Raw genomic sequence first — 18,284 nt, 5'->3', positions numbered from 1 at the left:
CAAGGTCGACCCGGGTCCGGTCAATCTGAGATTACGGTTCGAACTAGCGGGCCTCCGACCACGGGAAGTAAATTTCCTCCTTTATTAGGAAATTAGCAACAAGCAAAATAAATTAGCACAGTAAGGAAAGAAATTGGCCGCAATATTCTAAGAAGGGTAATTCAACGAATTTGGTAAGTGAAACGGTGACGACCAGGATCTGGGAAATCTTTAGCATATATACAGTCTAAAAATATATGCCTACCTTAAATTCCTCCCTCCCAACTAAGTAGTTTACTTTCAGTCTCTGATCGACCTCAATACTATGCACTATGCATACCACCACCAAGCCCACGACGTCCCTCTCCCTCTCCCTCTTCCTCTTCCTCCTCTCAGTGTACATGATCTCCGACCCCTGGCTGTGTTCTCCCACTAACTAACTGATTTTTTTATTTTATTTTTTGTTGATCTTAATATTGTTATTATTTCTTCTCTTTTGTTTGTTTGTTTGTTTGGTTGGTTTAAAGATTGGTCCTGGTCCTTCGGGGATGAGGAGGGTTGGGCGTCACCTCCCTCCGAAGGGACACCTGGTGGTGCGCGTGGGGGCGGTGGGAGAGGAGCAGAGGCGTGTAGAGATACCGGTGGGGCACCTGAACCATCCCATGTTCGTGGAGCTGCTAGAAGAGGCGAAGAGCACGTATGGGTACGAGCACGAGGGTGCGATCGCCATACCATGCAGCGTCGAACACTTTCGACATGTTCAGGGACTTATCGAGCGTGAGAATAGCAGCAGCGGCGTGCAACACCAGCGCCGCCACAGTACCCATCTCCATCTGCCGCGCTTCGCTGGCTGTTTTAGGGCTTGATGTCCGTCCTCCTAACCTGACTGCCTTTTTTATTTTATTTTTATAAAATCTTCTTCTTCTTGGCAATGATGATGATGATGAAAGTTTTTGGGTTTGAATGACAATGTCAGTTTTAGATTTGTGTGATTTAGATCTCGTCTTGTGTATGCAGCAGCGATTGACTACGTGATGAAGTTATATATATATATATATATATATATAGGGCCTGTCCATAAAAGAAGCGCAACTATGGTGATTGCTGAGGGCACCAAAATTTATCCAACCAAACGACACGAGAGCCCCAGTTACAGACCAAAATTTCCGTGACCAGAAAATATTTAATATCACACGTAGTGATGACACCCACTAATTTCATGCTTAGGAAGAAAATAAGGAAAAACCTTGAATGTAGCTGTCCACAAACCTTCTTACGCATTTTCACTTTATATAAATATTAATAAATTTCCTATATATATATAAAAAGTAATAAAATAAAATACTAATTTTATTAATAATTTCTATACGTAAAATGCTAAACTTATTTAATTTATTTACATTTTCTTTTGGAAAAATGACACTGATAGATTTGACTAAGTCTATCATAATTTGTTATTTTATTACTACACATAGAACATCTGTCTTATATGTTAAAAGAAAAAAAAAAATTTATTGAACATATTAATATTTTCTCTTCTTAAATAAAATGCTGAGTATATATAATCTGATATTAAATTAGGTGTGACTAGTTTGGTTAAAAAAACTAAAAACTCCCAGCTGAAACCAAATTTGCGAGGATGCAACTTCAGTCTCACAAAGTTTGGAAACGGGTTCAGAACTACGTATGAATGATCTTGTACTCAAAATTGAGTTCGAAGGTGATACTTTCAACAACCAAATAAGTTTTAGATGGTTCTTCAAAAGCAACCAAGGAACAGTTCTCCCACACCCAAATAGAGCACATAAAATTTGTACAAAGTATTTTTCGAGGTTCGTTTTGAGTTAAATAACATGAAGCCTGAGATCATTAGAGACCAAGACCAACTGTTCGACCGTCTCTTCTGCGCAGTCCGGCAGTGTATTGCTTTTCTAAGTCCATATCGAGCTCCTCCCGCTTCTTGACTTTGACATTGTCGTCGACAGGCTTGTTCTCCGGAACTGTGTTCCCCTTCACACCCTACAATTGGCCATAGGTACCAAGGCAACCTCAGACTCTAAAAAAGTGTCAGTAAGGAGTGAAATACAAAAGAAAGGTTTACAGCTTGGAAATAGTCTTGTAAAGAAAGACGGCTATCAGCTCTCTTTTTAACCCTTTCTTTATAACTCCATGACTAGAGAAAAGGGAGTCAGAAATTACCATGAGCTTGTTAAACTTCTCCTGGCGCTCACGGTCAGCAAACAGATTTAAATCCCAGCGATTAGCAGTCTGCAACATTGTGTACGTTCAAGATCTAAATAAAAATGAGGTTCTTCGGAAGTGGTGATAAGTCATCAATATGATAAACTAACTAAACTTTGTATGCAATACAGCATTTTAGAGACATTACTTCTTCTGCTGAGTTGTTCTTTTTGCTACCCCACAGCAGCTTCTTCTTCTGATCAGTAGACAAGTATCCACTGCCTCCAACTGCTCCAACCCCTACAAGATTCCTATTTACTGCAGCACAGGGGCAGCCGGTCATGTAAACACAACATCAATGAGCCCCACATTACAAGGAAATGGTGGCAGGCTGTTCATTTAATATGCAACTTTTGCATGTTACAGAGAAACAATTATAGATTGATATCTATCTTATAATGGAAAATGGAAATCGTATATTTAATATGCAGACTCCATTTAATAGCAAGAAATAAATAATACCCACCTAATTCAGCAGCTTTCATAGCTGCAACTTTTGCCGCATCAACATCGCCCGAAGCTCCAGCCTGATTTGCAGTTGAACTCAGAGTTTCAGAAGTGACTCTCTCAGATCCCTCCTTGACCAGTTTTGAACGTGAGCATGGCTTGTCATCGATAGGATTTCCTAAAGTTGGATCATAAGAAATACAAGAAGGATCGATGGTTGTTAATGAAGAAAAGCTTTGAGCACAAAAGGTTAATTAGATTTAGAGCTGATAATCTTCTCACCACCTTCTGAAGTAGTAAGCTTAAATTTTTCTGCTGAAGAAAATGAACTTTCATTCTTATTGGAAGATTTCTCCAAGTATTTGTTTCTCCCATCCCCCTCATGGGAATCAATTAAACCTCTATTCTCTTTTTCTATTGCTCCCTCCTTAGTCCTGGAGTTATGCTTTTCACTTTCCTGGTCATTTTGCTTTCTCTTTAGCAGATCCTCTTGCCCGTCAAATTCCTTACTCTTTCTAGTTTCTTTCAAGTGACCCCGGGACTCCTCATGCGAAGATGCATGATCATTCCTGTATTTTCCCGGGCTCCTGTAACGATCAGTCTTGTCATCTTCAGCCCCTCTATCTCTGTATTGATCACGATCTCTGTTCTTACCATAATCTCTGGTTGAGTTCATCTGTCTGCCTCCAGGCATAGATTTCTCATACCCTTTCTCATCATATTTGTGATGCTCTTGCATAACAGGTTCTCTATCTCTATCCTTGCTCCTGCGCTCCATATTGTCAGACTTTTCTCTAGAGTGATCATCAATGCTTCGCCAACTATCACGAGATCTATCAGATATGGCATCATGCCTCTTGTTATCAGAACGTGTGTCAATCCTTGATTCTCGGCCTGATCGTGAAAACCTGTGATAACCCCTATCATCCTCATCAGCACGACGGTGGTACCTGCCATCATGCTTACGGGATTCACGGGAATTTCCATACAAATGCCTATCATTATGAGACTCATGGCCTCTGCTGGACCTGTTACGAGTTGACTCCCTGTCAATTTCTTTTTCATTATCTTTGCTCCGCCTATCATCAGACATCTTAGACCGCTCTTCCTTGGAATGGACTGGACTGCGACTCCTTTGACGCTTAGGACTGCCTGTCAGTGACAAAAATAAAATCAGTGAACTAGGTCAAAACCCATTGTTGAACAAGGTTAGCAACCATGACAGCAATGTCATGTAATCATGTTCTTGTCAACTGAGAGTAATAATTGACTAGCGCTGATAGAAGTTCAAAAGAGAGTGGCCATTTATTTTATGGTGATTTTCAAACAATATCGTAAAAGAAAAAAAGTTTTATTACTAAAAATGAACAGAAGACCTGCAGCATGATGTGCAATAGTCAACCAAGTAGGTAAGATTTTGAGTTACAACTTAAAATATGCTTGTTCACTAATCTTCCACAAATTATCCCATTTGATAGTAATTAGATCTCTCCACGGAGTTCACATGATAAAAGTTCCTATGCTTAGGGATGTCACAGAATTTTTTCAAGATACAACATGTTTCTTTTTCCTTTAAGAAAAGGATGGCAGTCTCACTGTTAACCAACACAAATTATCAGGCATATAAGGAAACAGAATAAAGAAGAGGCCACATGCAGATAATTCTCAAATAACTATGGCGATCAACATGTCCAAATTCCAATACAATGACATGATATAATATTCAATCACCTAGCTAACTCAAATAAAATATAGTAGCATCTAAGGCCACCCAAGTTATGTGCCTTTAGGTAATAATCAATGATGACCTTTCAAAATAATTCCTTCACATGTATTATCTGATTTCAAAAGCAGCCAGCAAGTGCATGTCGAAGCAAGAATTTAATTGTTGTGACACAGTAGAGTGCCAGCAATATCCAGCAACAACACAAAAAGCAAGCTTGTTGTAGGGAGTTTCAAATACTTACCCATTGGGTGCTAAGAAACAAAAGAAAGCAAATACGAAGGCCCCAGAACATTATAGAAACCACAATCTTTGAGTTTATACAGTGCTATTATATATGAATGCTTCTAACTTGACCAATAACAACAGTCCGCAAAGATCATACATGATATAAAACACCAACTTAGAAGGTATCTAACCTAGCCTAAACAATCTCATAAACAAATTAGCTAAACTGACACCTTAGGTCATACCAAAGCTGCATAACAGTTCAAAGATGGGAAAACAGGATTGAAAGTATGCTACAATATAGCAGTCAAAGTGGAGCAACTAACCATCAGAGGAAGATGACTCTAATCCAGCTGCAGGGGAATGGCGTCGGTATTTTCTGTTAGCTGCATCATTTGTGAGCTTACGAAATGATAGCTTATCAGGAGATGATGATTCTCTGGGAGGATCCATGGAATTAGCACCTAATTGTTGAAAAGCAAAAGTAAGATACTGACAACATAAAAAGAAAAAAATTCAAGAAACAATGCAGACAAATAACTAGGCACATAAGAAACAGCAAGAGGCTGCATAAAGTTATCCGTGATGAGATGATGGGGAATCAGGGAAGCTAAAATAGATATGAAATACAAATATTACATAACTAGTTGCTGCTATGCAGGACTTGTTTGTCCATATTTGAAACTTTATATCTTGTCATCAGGCTGCATGATTTCTAGATGTGAACTTCAAGACTTTGTCAAATCTAAACTCAGCATCCGTGTGCACAGATATATGTGTTCTATCTCATAACGTTATATCTTAAATTCCCCAAAAAGGAAAAGCCAAGAATTATCTCGCCAACAAATTCACATCATCAATATTCTCTGGAAGAGTTGTTTGACTGGATCATGGTCCCGAGAAGATGAGAACACACAATGACAAAGACAAATTGAACAATCCTTCATGGATATATAGATTGGAGTCACTCATATTCACACTTGTAAGCCTGCGGCAAGGCACCCATATACACATGGACCTTTATTAAACCTGATTATTACTTTTCTTGGCCAGCCACTAGTTAGTTGCCATACCCGGTATTAAACATATTACTCAATGTATGTGAGGTTTAAACCATTTATCAGCTACATAATATACAAGACCAACATTTTAAAACACCATTAAACGACTGACAGCTGATATAAACACTTAACCAACTCCAGTCATGACAAGTTCTAAGGAAGTTAGCAGACTGCTTGTGCCCTATGAAGCATTAGGGGAGCAATAGTCCCGTATTCGCCTTGTATGGGAAAATAACCATGCTTTTGGAAACTAAACGCACATCAATAAGCATTGGGAGGGATAAAAAAAAGGAGAACTATACATAGAAGGCTGATTCCTGATATAGATCAAATGATAATATAAAATATATAGCATATAAACGCTTGGGGGAAATAACTGAACGCTACCGAAATTTTACAATGATAACAGAAAAGGCACATATCTGGATCAACCACTAGGACCAAACGGAAACTTAGATGTGGAGAAAACGCAACCAAAAAAAAGAAAATACCAGGCTATTTGAGGATTGAGGTCGGATTCGAAAGAGTAGTGGTTCTTCCTCACGAAATCCCCATATAATCTGACGTTTACCACCTCTCGCGAGCGAGAGAAAGATCGGGTTAGGGTTTGAGAAGTAAAGAGAGACCGATAACGAAGGGAGAGAAAGTTGAGCCAATCCGAACGGTGGCTGTGCAAGGGATCTTCTTAGGTCATTTCCTTGCTTTTGTACCCCTAAATGTTTGCGTATTTTCTTATTGGTTATATTTACATATATCTATCCCATTTTTTCTTGGGTTAACCTTTGTTTTCTGATGAGTTGATCCGGACTACCCGATCATCAGATCCGAATCAAATTAGATGAATCCGGATCCGTTTACTAATTATTTTTAGCTTTTGTAATTTAATAATTTAATTTTTTAATTTATAATAATAGGCTCTAGTTGGTATGGTGTATATATATATATATATTATATTATTCAATTTCATATGTTGAATTAAAAAGTTAAATATGATTAAATTATGAAAGCTATCGTATAGATCACAAGTATTGTATGTTATAGTTATAAAGTAGAATCATTTTAAACAGTCCTAATTTACAAGTAGGCGTCCCTGATGTATTTATAAGGTTGATTTCTCTTGCATATGATTTATTTACTGGCTTTGCTAAAAGATAAATTAAAAAAAAAATCCTCTTTTTAATCGGAGCCCATAAATTTTAGATCAGGTGCGACCCAGCGTACCGCATTGACGGGTTATCGGATCCTGCTTCCGACCTGTACCTGTTTTAAAGTGTCGTCCTCATCGCCAAAATGCCAGAACAGGAGGCGTTCAGCGCGAACGGCCGTTTGCCGGTCGGAAATATCTTCTTCGAACGCTCCTTGAGAGATCCCCCGAAAGAGATTGACTTAGGTCATGGAGGCCGATATCGAGGAAGAGCTCCTCTGCGTCGAAGCCGAGCTCCAAGACGTCCAAGGTAACATCGATTTTTCTTCCCACAGATGAAAAACTAATAGGAAAATAGAGAAGGTAATCAAGGAGTTAGGACTTTTGTTTAAAACCACCGGGTTTGTTTCTTGTGTACTCTTTTTCTTCGATCGGTGGCAGGTAAAGAATAGGCGGATCATTGGTTAGGTTTCTTGAAACTCTTTCTTCGTCATTTAAAAGAAACTTGATATTTGATAAATTTCATCCGCCTCATGTCTTGTGATCTCTTTTCCTTGGCTTGGTGGCTCAAAGTGAGAAGGTTGATGACACTTGGGTGGTTTTCCTGATACCTTTTCCTCTTTAATTTGATCATTATGCCCACAATGCAAGAGGATGCAAGCTGATTTGTACCAAGTTCTTAAATTTCTATCAGAACTCGGTATTTCATGTGCATCTTTTGTGGGTGGAGCTGCACTCTGTTTTCGGTCACCCGAAGGATCTCATTTTGGGTCCATAGTTATAGAAAAGGTTGTTTCAAATATACATATTTTTTAATTATTCAAGTTTTGTAACTTTACTAGCATGTAGTTGTCAAATAAAGAAGGATCACCAACACGAAAGCAAATGTAGCATGAGAATGACTTGTATTTAAGAATTTAAGTAAATAGACAACTTAAACCAGTGATAGCAGACATATTGTGAATTACATGAACAAAATCAACCGTCTAGTTTCTTTTTTCAGAAAAAATTGTGATTTGTAATCATGAATTTTAGGTTAGAAAGTAAAACATCAAAGTTTCATGCTAAAGAAGATGGTGAGATGCCAGTTTTTGGAAATCCATAGTTTAAAGCAGAGATTCTTACTCCATGTTGTCTGGCAATATTCGTATTGAATCTGTGTTCTTCAGACCAAATAAAAGCACTACTTGATCGCCAAGAAAAGCTGTATGAGAGACAATCTGAACTGAAGACATTATTGGATGAAGTTAAATCATCTGAAGAAACAGGGAATACTACTGCTCCGGTTGCTGCAGAAGATTGGTCTGGGAGTTTTGAGTGGGATTCTCATGCTGATGATATTAGATTCAATGTTTTTGGTATACCTTCCTATCGAGCAAATCAGAGAGAAGTAAGTATATTGCTGCCAGTGCTTGATTTCTAGGTTCCTCATCTTTCTTTTAAATAAAATATTCATCTGAACTTTACATTCCTGAGCCGATGTGGTCTGTCTTCTACTACTTCCAGATTATAAATGCTGTTATTAGCGGAAGAGACGTTTTGGTTATAATGGCTGCAGGTGGTGGCAAGAGCTTATGCTACCAACTTCCAGCCATGCTTCACGATGGAGTTGCCCTGGTTGTCAGTCCTTTGCTTTCTCTTATTCAGGATCAGGTTTGTTTATGTTCTATTGCAGTATATCATCTTTTGTCCATGCTCTTTTTCTGGTTTCTTACTCTTTGAGTCTATTGTTTCAGGTCATGGGGCTGTCTGCTTTAGGTATTCCAGCACATATGTTGACTTCAACTACTAGTAAGGAAGATGAAAAATTTATTTACAAGGCCCTTGATAAAGGTGAAGGAGCACTTAAAATGTTATATGTAACTCCTGAAAAGATATCAAAAAGCAAGAGGTTTATGTCTAAAGTTGAAAAGTGCCACCATGGTGGGCGTCTCTCCCTTATTGCAATTGATGTGAGTAATGGTTTTCCTTACCTTAATTTAACTTAATTTATCATTGATCCATCATCATTCACGATCATTCCTGAAAAAGACAATTTTGGAGGCTGATTAAAAATATAATGTAACTGTACTTACATAAACACAATCCATTCACCTTCAGCATCTGAAATCCATTCTGCCATTCATAATTACATAAATAACCTTTTTTTTTATGAGTTCATGATTTTAAATTTTTATGGTCTTTATCTTGTATACATTTCATATTCTTTGGTTATCATGCAGGAGGCACACTGTTGTAGTCAATGGGGGCATGATTTTCGTCCTGACTATAAGAATCTGGGTATTTTGAAAATTCAATTTCCTAATGTTCCTGTAATAGCCTTAACGGTATGTTCCAACTGTCACAATTTATTTAAAATCACTGCAATTTATTTTTATGCAAAGAGAAGAATGATTGCTAATCGCGCTGATCGGTGACTTCCATTTCACAGGCAACTGCTACTTATAAAGTCCAAACAGATCTGATGGAGATGCTTCATATTCCCAAATGTGTCAAGTTTGTTACTACAGTTAACAGACCTAATCTGTTCTACAAAGTACACACTATTCTCTAAGGATTAAAACAGGGCCTTGTTTCTAGATTAGTTTAATGTATCTTATAAATATATTGGTTACTTAGGTACATGAGAAGCCATCAGTTGGAAAATTTGTTATTGATGAAATTGCAGACTTTATTCGTGGATCGTACTCAAATAATGAATCTGGGATTGTCTACTGTTTTTCCAGGAAGGAGTGCCAGCAGGTTTGAGAACTGGTTTTATTTCTTGTGTCAAATGATATCTCTTGTTCCATTGTTCTGTTCAATGTGATGATATGACTGCAGAAGTGCAAATAATAATATTAAATATTAACTTTTGGTGTTTGTGCATCACCGATATAATGTCCCAGTGGGTTTGTGTATCAGATGCCCTCTAGTCAGTAAATATGTTAAAAGTAAGGCTCATGCTTGTACAGTTCTTTGTAGACTTGTAGAGATCCTCTGTCACAATCTTTTTGCTTCTTATTTTACCTCCATGGACTGTATCAACTTTTCCTCTTCTTACTACAATATTGTTTAATTTCTTACATTTGATACCATATACATTAGGCTCATTGATCTTTCTGCAATCATTCTAATTACATAATTATCAGGTATAAGCCTGTCGAGTTGAGTTGGTTTTGCTTTGTTATTATTATCTTCTCTTTACATTTGCCGAGGGTGAATGCAGCAACAAAAGCTCCTCCATTCATATTCTAATGACTAGTTTACGTGGTGGTGTCAGCTTGCACTTAGATTGGAGTTTTATTCCTAGTCCCATAGAGGGAAAGCTTGTGTTCAAATTTTTGATTTTTTTTTTCTTCGCCAACTCATCGTCACAAAGCAATCTGCTGTTCCTTAAAATTTCTTTAGGAAACACAATCTTAGTTTTAGTTTTTTAGACCTTCAATAACCAATAGAGGTGTTACCGGTAATCAGATAACATCCTTTGCAATAAGTTGCATTTCTTTTATACTAGTTTTATTGCTAAAATTATATTGTTCTGCTATCTTCAGTGTATGCCTCATTACTCTGCATTTTGGGTAGTATTGTTGCAAGTGAAAATTTGAAGTTCCTTACACCGTATATATATAGGTTGCAAAGGAATTATGCGAACGTGGAATTTCAGCAGATTATTATCATGCCGATATGGAGGTAGTTGCTCGTGGGAAAGTTCATATGCTGTAAGTTCATCCTTGAGTGTTAGTTATCATTAATATAGCTTCTTTGTTTCAGTTCTTTTTGTTTCTAGGCCATTTCATTTCCACTGTTCACTATAGTAATTGAAAGTTATTTTGATATCTATGGATGATCAAGAGGAGTGGCTATATACTTTTGTAGCTAGCAAGATGCTATTTAGATTAGGTTTTGCTGCATGATTTTATACGTTTGCAACCAGCTGAGGGAAAAAAATATTCTTGGCAATTATCTATTTATGTACTCAAAAGAAGTGCAGATAATCTAGGTTACATTCTTTGCTGATGTTGCTAAAGTACTGCTTGTCACAAAGCGCGCGCACACACACACACTCTTTCTGTTATGAATGGGCATTTTACTTGGGAAGTCCTCCAAACCTCTCTTACAAGTGATGTTTTTGATTGTTTTCGTCCAACAGCTGGAGCAAAAACAAATTGCAGGTCATTGTTGGTACGGTATGTATAATCTCTCTCCCTCTCTCTCTCTCTCTCTCTCTCTCTCTCTCTCTCTCTCTCTCTCTCTCTCTCTCTCTCTCTCTCTCTCTCTCTCTCTCCACGTTATTGTTTTTATGAACACCTACTTTTGCAGGTAGCCTTCGGTATGGGCATCAACAAGCCAGATGGTGGGTTGATTGTGCACCTTTTCATTTGATGATTGTTTTATTTTCTCACATACTTGTGGTTATTTAATTAACTAAGCTACTTTATTTTTCATGGTCTATTAGAATTTGCTCTTCATGGAGTTCATAAACATTTTCCATCCTTGGTAGCCGCAGGTGTTACTTGCCAATTATTAGTCAAATGTTCAAATATGCAAATTTTGATTTTTTTTTTTAAGTTTTTTATTTCTTAGTGCATTCATACATTCAGACTATCTGATTTACCTATTGAATCAACTATAAATGTGAGTAAGCTGCTAACTTACATTCTATTTAGGTGATTTGATACATTTAAGTTAAGTGTTAGTGTGAACTCTATAAGGGCTTGCTGCCTGATCAAAATTTTCTAAGCAGAAGTTATATGTGGATTAATTTTTTTCTAAACTGTCTTATGCGGGTATTTATGAGTAGAGAGGTTTAGAGACAAAAGATACTAGAACTCTTAATCATGTGACATCAGAGTTTGCATAGTATCATTATGCATAATGCACAAGCATTCTGCTCACATGCCGGCAAGTATCTGTATATGCATATGTGCGGTCTTATTCATAATATCATCTCTTTTTTGGGGATTAAGATGATTTTTCCATCTCCTCGATTATGGAATAACTTGTTAACATATAAATAGCATATAGGTACAAGTTGAAGTGCAATATACTTGCATCCTGAAGCTGTTAATTTTATAATTTTGTGCTTAGATTATTCTATAGTTAGGATATGTTCTCTCTTTACGAGTGCTCCTCAATTAAGCTATTTGATGGCTAATTAATTCCTGATTTTCTCTAGTTAGGTTTGTGATTCATCATAGCCTTAGCAAGTCAATGGAGACATACTATCAGGTATACTTGTTTACAACTTTACATCCTTTGTACTCTAGAATATCAATTCATAAAATTATAGACATGTCAGGAGAGTGGTAGAGCTGGAAGAGATGGACTTCCTTCAGAATGTGTTTTATATTATAGACCAGGTGATGTTCCACGTCAGGTAAATTTTAATATCCCTCTTTACCATTAGGTTTTATTCTTCTTTCTTTCTTGACCTCGAGTTCCTAAACAGAGTTCAATGGTCTTCTATGAGAATTGTGGCTTGCAAAATCTATATGATATAGTGCGATACTGTCAGGTAGACTTACATAATATGTGCTTTGTTAACAACACAGTACTTTGATTAACTTCCAGAAAGTTGGCTTAATCTCTGTGTTCTTAATTTACAGTTAAAAAGAAACTGCCGTCGAAGTGCTTTCTTTCAGCATTTTGGGGAGACTATGCAGGATTGTAATGGTAGTTTTTAATGCTATTTTGTGGGAGCTGATAAACCGCCTCTATTTTGACAGACATAATTATGTAAATTTTATATTTCAGGGATGTGTGACAACTGTGCTTATGGATCTGAGATAAGGGAAGTTGATGCAACTTGTATGACTACTTGCATTCACTAGATTGCATTCCATTACTAGTTTACACACCTTTCTTTTTGGGAAATAGTTACTAGATTACTCACTTGATTTTTCTGTTCCTCTTCAATTAATTGGTTTTGGAAGAGCAACTTTTTGCCACTAGTAGACATATGGTTTCTTGAACTCAAATGGTATACGCTTTTCTATTTAATTCCCTGTTAATACTGTTGTTTATACTATGCCTTTATCTGAAAAAGCAGGTTTTGATTCAGCTTATTGAACTAGTGGAGCGTCTTTTGGGTAAAACTTCAAAAGACATCTTTTAGGGAGTTGAATAAGCTACACAGTAGCCATAAGCTGATCAAGTATAACTTATTATACAAAAGTGTTTGGCATGCCAGCCAGTTGATAGCGGGTATTATAGGGATGCCTTGCCCATAAAATGATCTTTCAAAATATGTTGATTCTGTATCACAAAGCATCATATCTTTTGACGGATATTCTATTGGTCCTGACAAATTAAAGATATGGGCATCCTAGCTTCTATCAATTGGAACAGTTAAAACAGGATAAAAATGTTAGATGCTATAATTGTTTTGCTTGTAGTATAAATGTATGTTCTATTTGATTCCTGAGAAGGAGCTAGTAGGAAAAAGTAGTTCTCCTTTTCACCCTGTAATAGAACAATGAGATATAAGGCACCCTAGTCCACAAGGATCTTGCCAATTAATGTAGGGTCTGGGAGGAAAATATAGAAGGTGTGCAGAAGGTCGGGACGCGTCTTATGAACCTTTAAAAATTTGATCAAGATTATTGTTCTTATAAGAAGCTCAACTGTATGGCATATATCATCATTTCTGTTTCTATAGATGCACTGTTTTTGTATTTCTTTCTTCAGCATGTCGATCCATAATATGAAGTGCTGTCTGATGGTTATCTATATTCTGTTCAGACCATGCAAAAATTATTGTCTCATTGTTACGTGACATGCAATTGAATGATCAAAAAGCAACGTTGTTACAACTAGTCGACAGATTCAAATCAAAAATTAAGGAAGTAGGTAAGTTTTCTTTCCAGGAAAGAACAACGCTGTTTTATTTATCATATAGTTGATAGATCTAGGTTAATCTTTTTTCCTATCGTATATAAAGAGGTTATCATCCTCCTTTATTCTTCATACTTCTAATACCAATAAAATTGACAAACTGAATTGCTAAATGGTCCATGGATGATAGATCTATTGCTGAGCTGTGAAAATATTAGATGGACTTAGGACTTTTCTTTAAAATATCATGATGGTGCTGTCTCTTTGAATAATTCTCAATTGTGCATAAATTATAGGACATCCCCAAAAAGTTTGGAGTTTTGGTGAAATTCTTTGTCAATAGATGTGTACAACTCTACATTTGATGTTTAATTTCTGTGCTTCTTTTTCCTGGATCCAGAATCTATAACAGATATGCTTTCAATTTATCTTTAAAGTTTAACAATGATCTTAGAAGCGGGAATCTAATTTCTGGGGCTACTGTATTTTACCTGTTCTTGGATACTATTAGACTTCTGTGATAGAATTTCTGGACAATTTTGACAATTTGAAACAACTTGTCTTCTACTATCATTTGGATTAGCATAATCTAATATTTAAAATTTAAAATTACCATGATTTAATAGTTTATTCCAATGTCTTTCTTCATTTTGTTAGGAAAAAGAATTTGAAATTCTACAGTTTATATGTTGAGTCAAATTTAATTTTAGGGGTCAACTGTACATTTTATACTAGAAAGTGAAACAACTAAAATTTTGTAAATGATAACCGGAATGCTCCCATCCAACCCCCCTAATCTAGCTTTCTCGCGTCAATCATTAAACTGTTTAATGACATTGCTTTACCACTTGTGATGCTTAGTTTGATTACTGACACATTCTGAAGCATGTTAAGTATGCCCATTGGGAACCATGTTTGAATAATACTATAAAGATGTATATTCTTACTTGACAACTGAGATTGGAAGACTATTATTTATCAGGTGCTTCAAATCCCCCAGTTTCTGATCTTAAGAAAGAGGAACTTGAGAAGCTGATAATTCAGCTTATATTAGACCGTGTTTTGGTAAGATTATCTCATTAATGTACTTAACTGAGTAATAGTTGTTGAAAATTGAAATAATACAATACCTTGTAGAACCTTTACATGGTTTGAGTCTTCATAACTTACTTTGGTCTACGTATCGTAGTGAATTAATTCCTTTCTTATCTGATTTACAATTCATTTAAGCATTCTATCTCATTTAATTCACTTCTTGCTTTAAAATATATTTCAGCTCTTAAATCTTGATCTAACAACTAAAATGCTTACATTCTTGCGATTAAATTGTGATATATAAATATGTTTTAGATGGAGTACAAATCGATCTGAGCCTGAGCTAGTAAAGCTGATTCTGCAGTTCTTACTGATAGTGTCCAAGTATATTTGATATGGTCCATGCCTCCATGGTTCATTTCTATTGTCCAATCCAGTCAACAGAAAAAAGAAGTTCAAATATTTTGCTAGTTGATTTACTATAATTTGTAATGATGTGAACAAGTAAATCAAAATAATCTGATTATCTGTTAACTTAAAAACTTTGTTTACTTCTAGAAATTCATGAAAAGGACTTCAACTTATGATGCTGTATCCTACTGTCTTGACGACTATTAGGATATCAGTGAATACTGAATAAGATGCACAGATCATCAATTAAGTAAATTAAAGTATGAAACAACTATTTGAAGTAAATTGTTGAGGTTGCACATTATATTGCAGACTTTTGATATAATATCCTCACTACTATTCTGGCTACAAATACACAAAATTAATGACATTACAAATATAATATTGAAAAGATTATGGGGTTTTATTTTTACCCGATAATAGACTAAATACACTTATATGGTTGCATGGATATATTTACAGTACCTATTGAATTAATATTTGACATATGCCATATCCACATATGTACACTATTATAAACAAATAAAAAAAATTGCAAGATGGATTAAATAAATGTTGTAGAAAAATATATGTGAATTAACATTCAGGTTATGTGACATTAAAGTCTTGGTTGATTCTCAATCTTATAGAATTTTTTAATTAAATACCTTAGCCTTAGATTAATTTATACAAAATTGCTTCCTCATGTACTGTAAGGCTAATTGTTTTGTTTAGTTCCTTGATAAGCACTTAATGCCCATCTTGACAGTGTAAATAACAATTAGATTAGATTCAGCTGCATAAGCTCCATTATGTATTTATGTTAGATTTGGCGCACAAATGCAATGTCCTTTTCTTCGTTTTCTTTCCTTTGTTGCTTTACTACCAGTTTTTTTAATATGTCCAACATATACTTATTAAAATTATTCCTCTCATAGAAAGAAGAATTTCAACATACAGCTTATTCTACCAATGCATATGTTGCTCTAGGACCGTTATGGAAGCTAGCAATACAAGGTGGTACCTTCTTCTTACCCTACTTCTGGAGCAAGTCTGTTAGTATTTTAGTCACAGTAATAGAAGATTTACTTCAGGAGTATGTTCTTCTGCTTTAGTTAAAATGCGTACCTATTGATTGTTATTCTTCTAGAACTTGTTTGGTTTGAAGCTAAGCCCCGAATTTGATTAGTTTATCTTATTTCTTAGTCTTGAATTTTTGAAGAACGAACATAATTAGATATAAAAAGAATAAAAAAAATATTTGATTACTAAATCAAATTAGGGGTCCTTGAACTGTAACCAAACGGCCCCCTAAGTTCTAACCAACTAGAGAACTAGGATACTTATGCAATCAACATTTTACGCACAGGCGCTTGGCGCTTCAAAGATAATTTAAATATCATAATGGTATTGTGTTACTTACTCAGGTACTCCATATGCATTTACTGTGTTGTAAAAGCTAATTTAAGAGGCATCTTCCTTGTCTTTATAAAAGTACAAAGAATTATTGCATTCTCATGAAAAAAGTAGAAGAAAAAGTCAATTGCTGTAAAATGTTTTGTGCATCATATGAGAATCATCTTGGGTTATTGAACCTGCTCAATTTTGTGCACAATCTAGGATCTCTCCCGGAGTTGCTTCCTTTTGCACTAAATCCTTGGGTTCCAATAAAATTGATTGATTTATAACCTACAGTTGAATTTAGGAGATCTATGATATCAGGTTGGCATATTTGCATGTCATTGTGGTATCTTAGAATCTTATATTAATCACTCCACAGGGAAGAAAGCAGTTATGCTTGAGATTAACATTGCTCCGCCCGGTAACAACACTAGGAGTCCTAAGATCGCCAAGCGCAGCCACCAATCTGCACTGGAAACTAAACTTGATGAGCTACGGAAAGAACTCTCTTCCAGCCATGGTGGAATATTCCCTCACGCTGTTTTATCAATGCAACAGATTAGCATGTTAGGCACCCAAAAACCAACCTCCATTGAAGAGGTGAGATTTATTACATCCTGAGGTACTGCTTCCAATTTATTACACCATTTTACCAATTGTGAAGTTTTTCGCAACTTCTGCAGCTAGAGAAGCTTATTGGGAAAGTGAAGGCTGAGAAGTATGGCTGCAGAATTATTCAGCTAATTCAGCATTACATCATGTCGGAGCAGCCTGATGTTAGTATGCAGTCCGCAGCCAAAGCTACTGAAAATGGTAGTAATAAGAGGCAGAAAAAGAATAAAGCTATTGTTCTTGTTGAAAGCAGTGAAGATGAAGAATAGGTCATTTTGGGTTGGTGGAAGGGTATGATACCAAGCTTCTATGGATGGTGGAACAATTTTGTGAATTGTCTTCAACTAGAAGCTTTGTAAAGGGAAGTTTTTGTGCCGAATGAAATTACAAGATTGCAGTATGAAAACGAATGTCCAGTAGTTCTAGAGACCAAGAACTATCTGTGACACTGAAAAGTAGAGGAGATCATTGATCTGCATTGTATTCTCATTTATTAGATGCTGATTTGCTGTCTGAAATGAGCATACTGGACAGCCTCTTGGTGGACTTCCCAGTTTTTATTAGCTATCACTCGTGACAGAGGTGAAATCAAAGCAGGAATTGGAAAAAAAATGGTGTAAAATCAGATAAGTCTTCATCTCAAATAGTGGAGAAAAGTGTTACTTATGAAGATGCATCCCTCATGAATCTTTCTTAAATTATGAATCCTATGCAACTAGGAAGGATGTCAAACTTGTAGCTACACTTGTTTGAGGTGCCATGTTACGAAAGACTGAAGAGTTGTACTTTCTTTGTTTAATTATTGCTAGTAATTTAGTTATCCTCTACTGATTCCAGCGAAGATTTAAGGCAACTATCTGAAACTGCCAATGTCTAGGTACAACTAACAACATTCCAGGTAACTGTTACTCTGTCAATTTGTCTTGTTTGAAGGTTATGTTTTTGTCCTTAGTGGCATGAACTATGAAGTTCATCGGAATATTTCAGGTCAGATATTGAAATCTCGGACGCTTTTCTTTTTGTCAGCTGATTCTGAAAGAAAATGTGTCTGTCTTCATAAAATTGATGGAAATTTTCTATTTTACTGGATGTGCTTGTGAATAATGTTCATGTATCAATCTTCAATTGTCACTATTCAATTCGGTAAAGAAAAGTAATTTCTCATACTTATCTTTTTAAGACATGGTTCATCATCTACGTATTGTGA

At 35.9% G+C, this 18,284-nt stretch overlaps 2 protein-coding genes across 5 annotated transcripts; one reads left to right on the top strand and one right to left on the bottom strand.

Moving 5' to 3' along the window:
• Positions 1-1,687: 1,687 nt before the first annotated feature.
• LOC140763599 (uncharacterized) lies at positions 1,688-6,394 on the bottom strand. 3 transcript variants are annotated; one of them, XM_073101868.1, is made up of 7 exons: positions 6,171-6,394; positions 4,945-5,082; positions 2,950-3,819; positions 2,687-2,845; positions 2,369-2,478; positions 2,179-2,247; positions 1,688-2,035 (listed from the first exon to the last, which is right to left on the bottom strand). In XM_073101868.1, the coding sequence occupies exons 2-7, from the start codon at positions 5,069-5,071 to the stop codon at positions 1,739-1,741; spliced, it is 1,632 nt and encodes a 543-aa protein (XP_072957969.1). In that variant the 5' UTR covers positions 5,072-5,082; positions 6,171-6,394; the 3' UTR covers positions 1,688-1,738. The 3 variants fall into 3 exon arrangements, with proteins under 3 accessions (XP_072957969.1, XP_072957971.1, XP_072957970.1); XM_073101870.1 differs by having other exon boundaries at positions 1,688-1,998; positions 6,171-6,393; XM_073101869.1 differs by having other exon boundaries at positions 2,953-3,819; positions 6,171-6,392.
• Positions 6,395-6,969: 575 nt separating this feature from the next.
• LOC140762002 (ATP-dependent DNA helicase Q-like 2) lies at positions 6,970-18,208 on the top strand. Of its 2 annotated transcripts, none has more exons than XM_073099588.1 (20): positions 6,970-7,133; positions 7,993-8,213; positions 8,330-8,476; positions 8,560-8,775; positions 9,046-9,150; positions 9,255-9,359; positions 9,443-9,565; positions 10,436-10,524; positions 10,956-10,992; positions 11,126-11,159; positions 11,982-12,034; positions 12,096-12,182; positions 12,255-12,320; positions 12,412-12,478; positions 12,560-12,613; positions 13,547-13,654; positions 14,622-14,704; positions 16,003-16,081; positions 16,845-17,065; positions 17,149-18,208. In XM_073099588.1, exons 1-20 carry the CDS (start codon positions 7,073-7,075, stop codon positions 17,344-17,346), a joined length of 2,154 nt encoding a protein of 717 aa, XP_072955689.1. In that variant the 5' UTR covers positions 6,970-7,072; the 3' UTR covers positions 17,347-18,208. The 2 variants fall into 2 exon arrangements, with proteins under 2 accessions (XP_072955689.1, XP_072955690.1); XM_073099589.1 differs by having other exon boundaries at positions 6,971-7,133; positions 12,105-12,182.
• The last annotated feature ends 76 nt before the right edge of the window (positions 18,209-18,284 follow it).

Source organism: Typha angustifolia, chromosome 7 (assembly GCF_048772165.1).
Source record: "Typha angustifolia cultivar Huaian chromosome 7, ASM4877216v1, whole genome shotgun sequence".
Classification (NCBI taxonomy): Eukaryota; Viridiplantae; Streptophyta; class Magnoliopsida; order Poales; family Typhaceae; genus Typha; species Typha angustifolia.
This window is presented reverse-complemented; position numbering and strand designations above follow the sequence as displayed.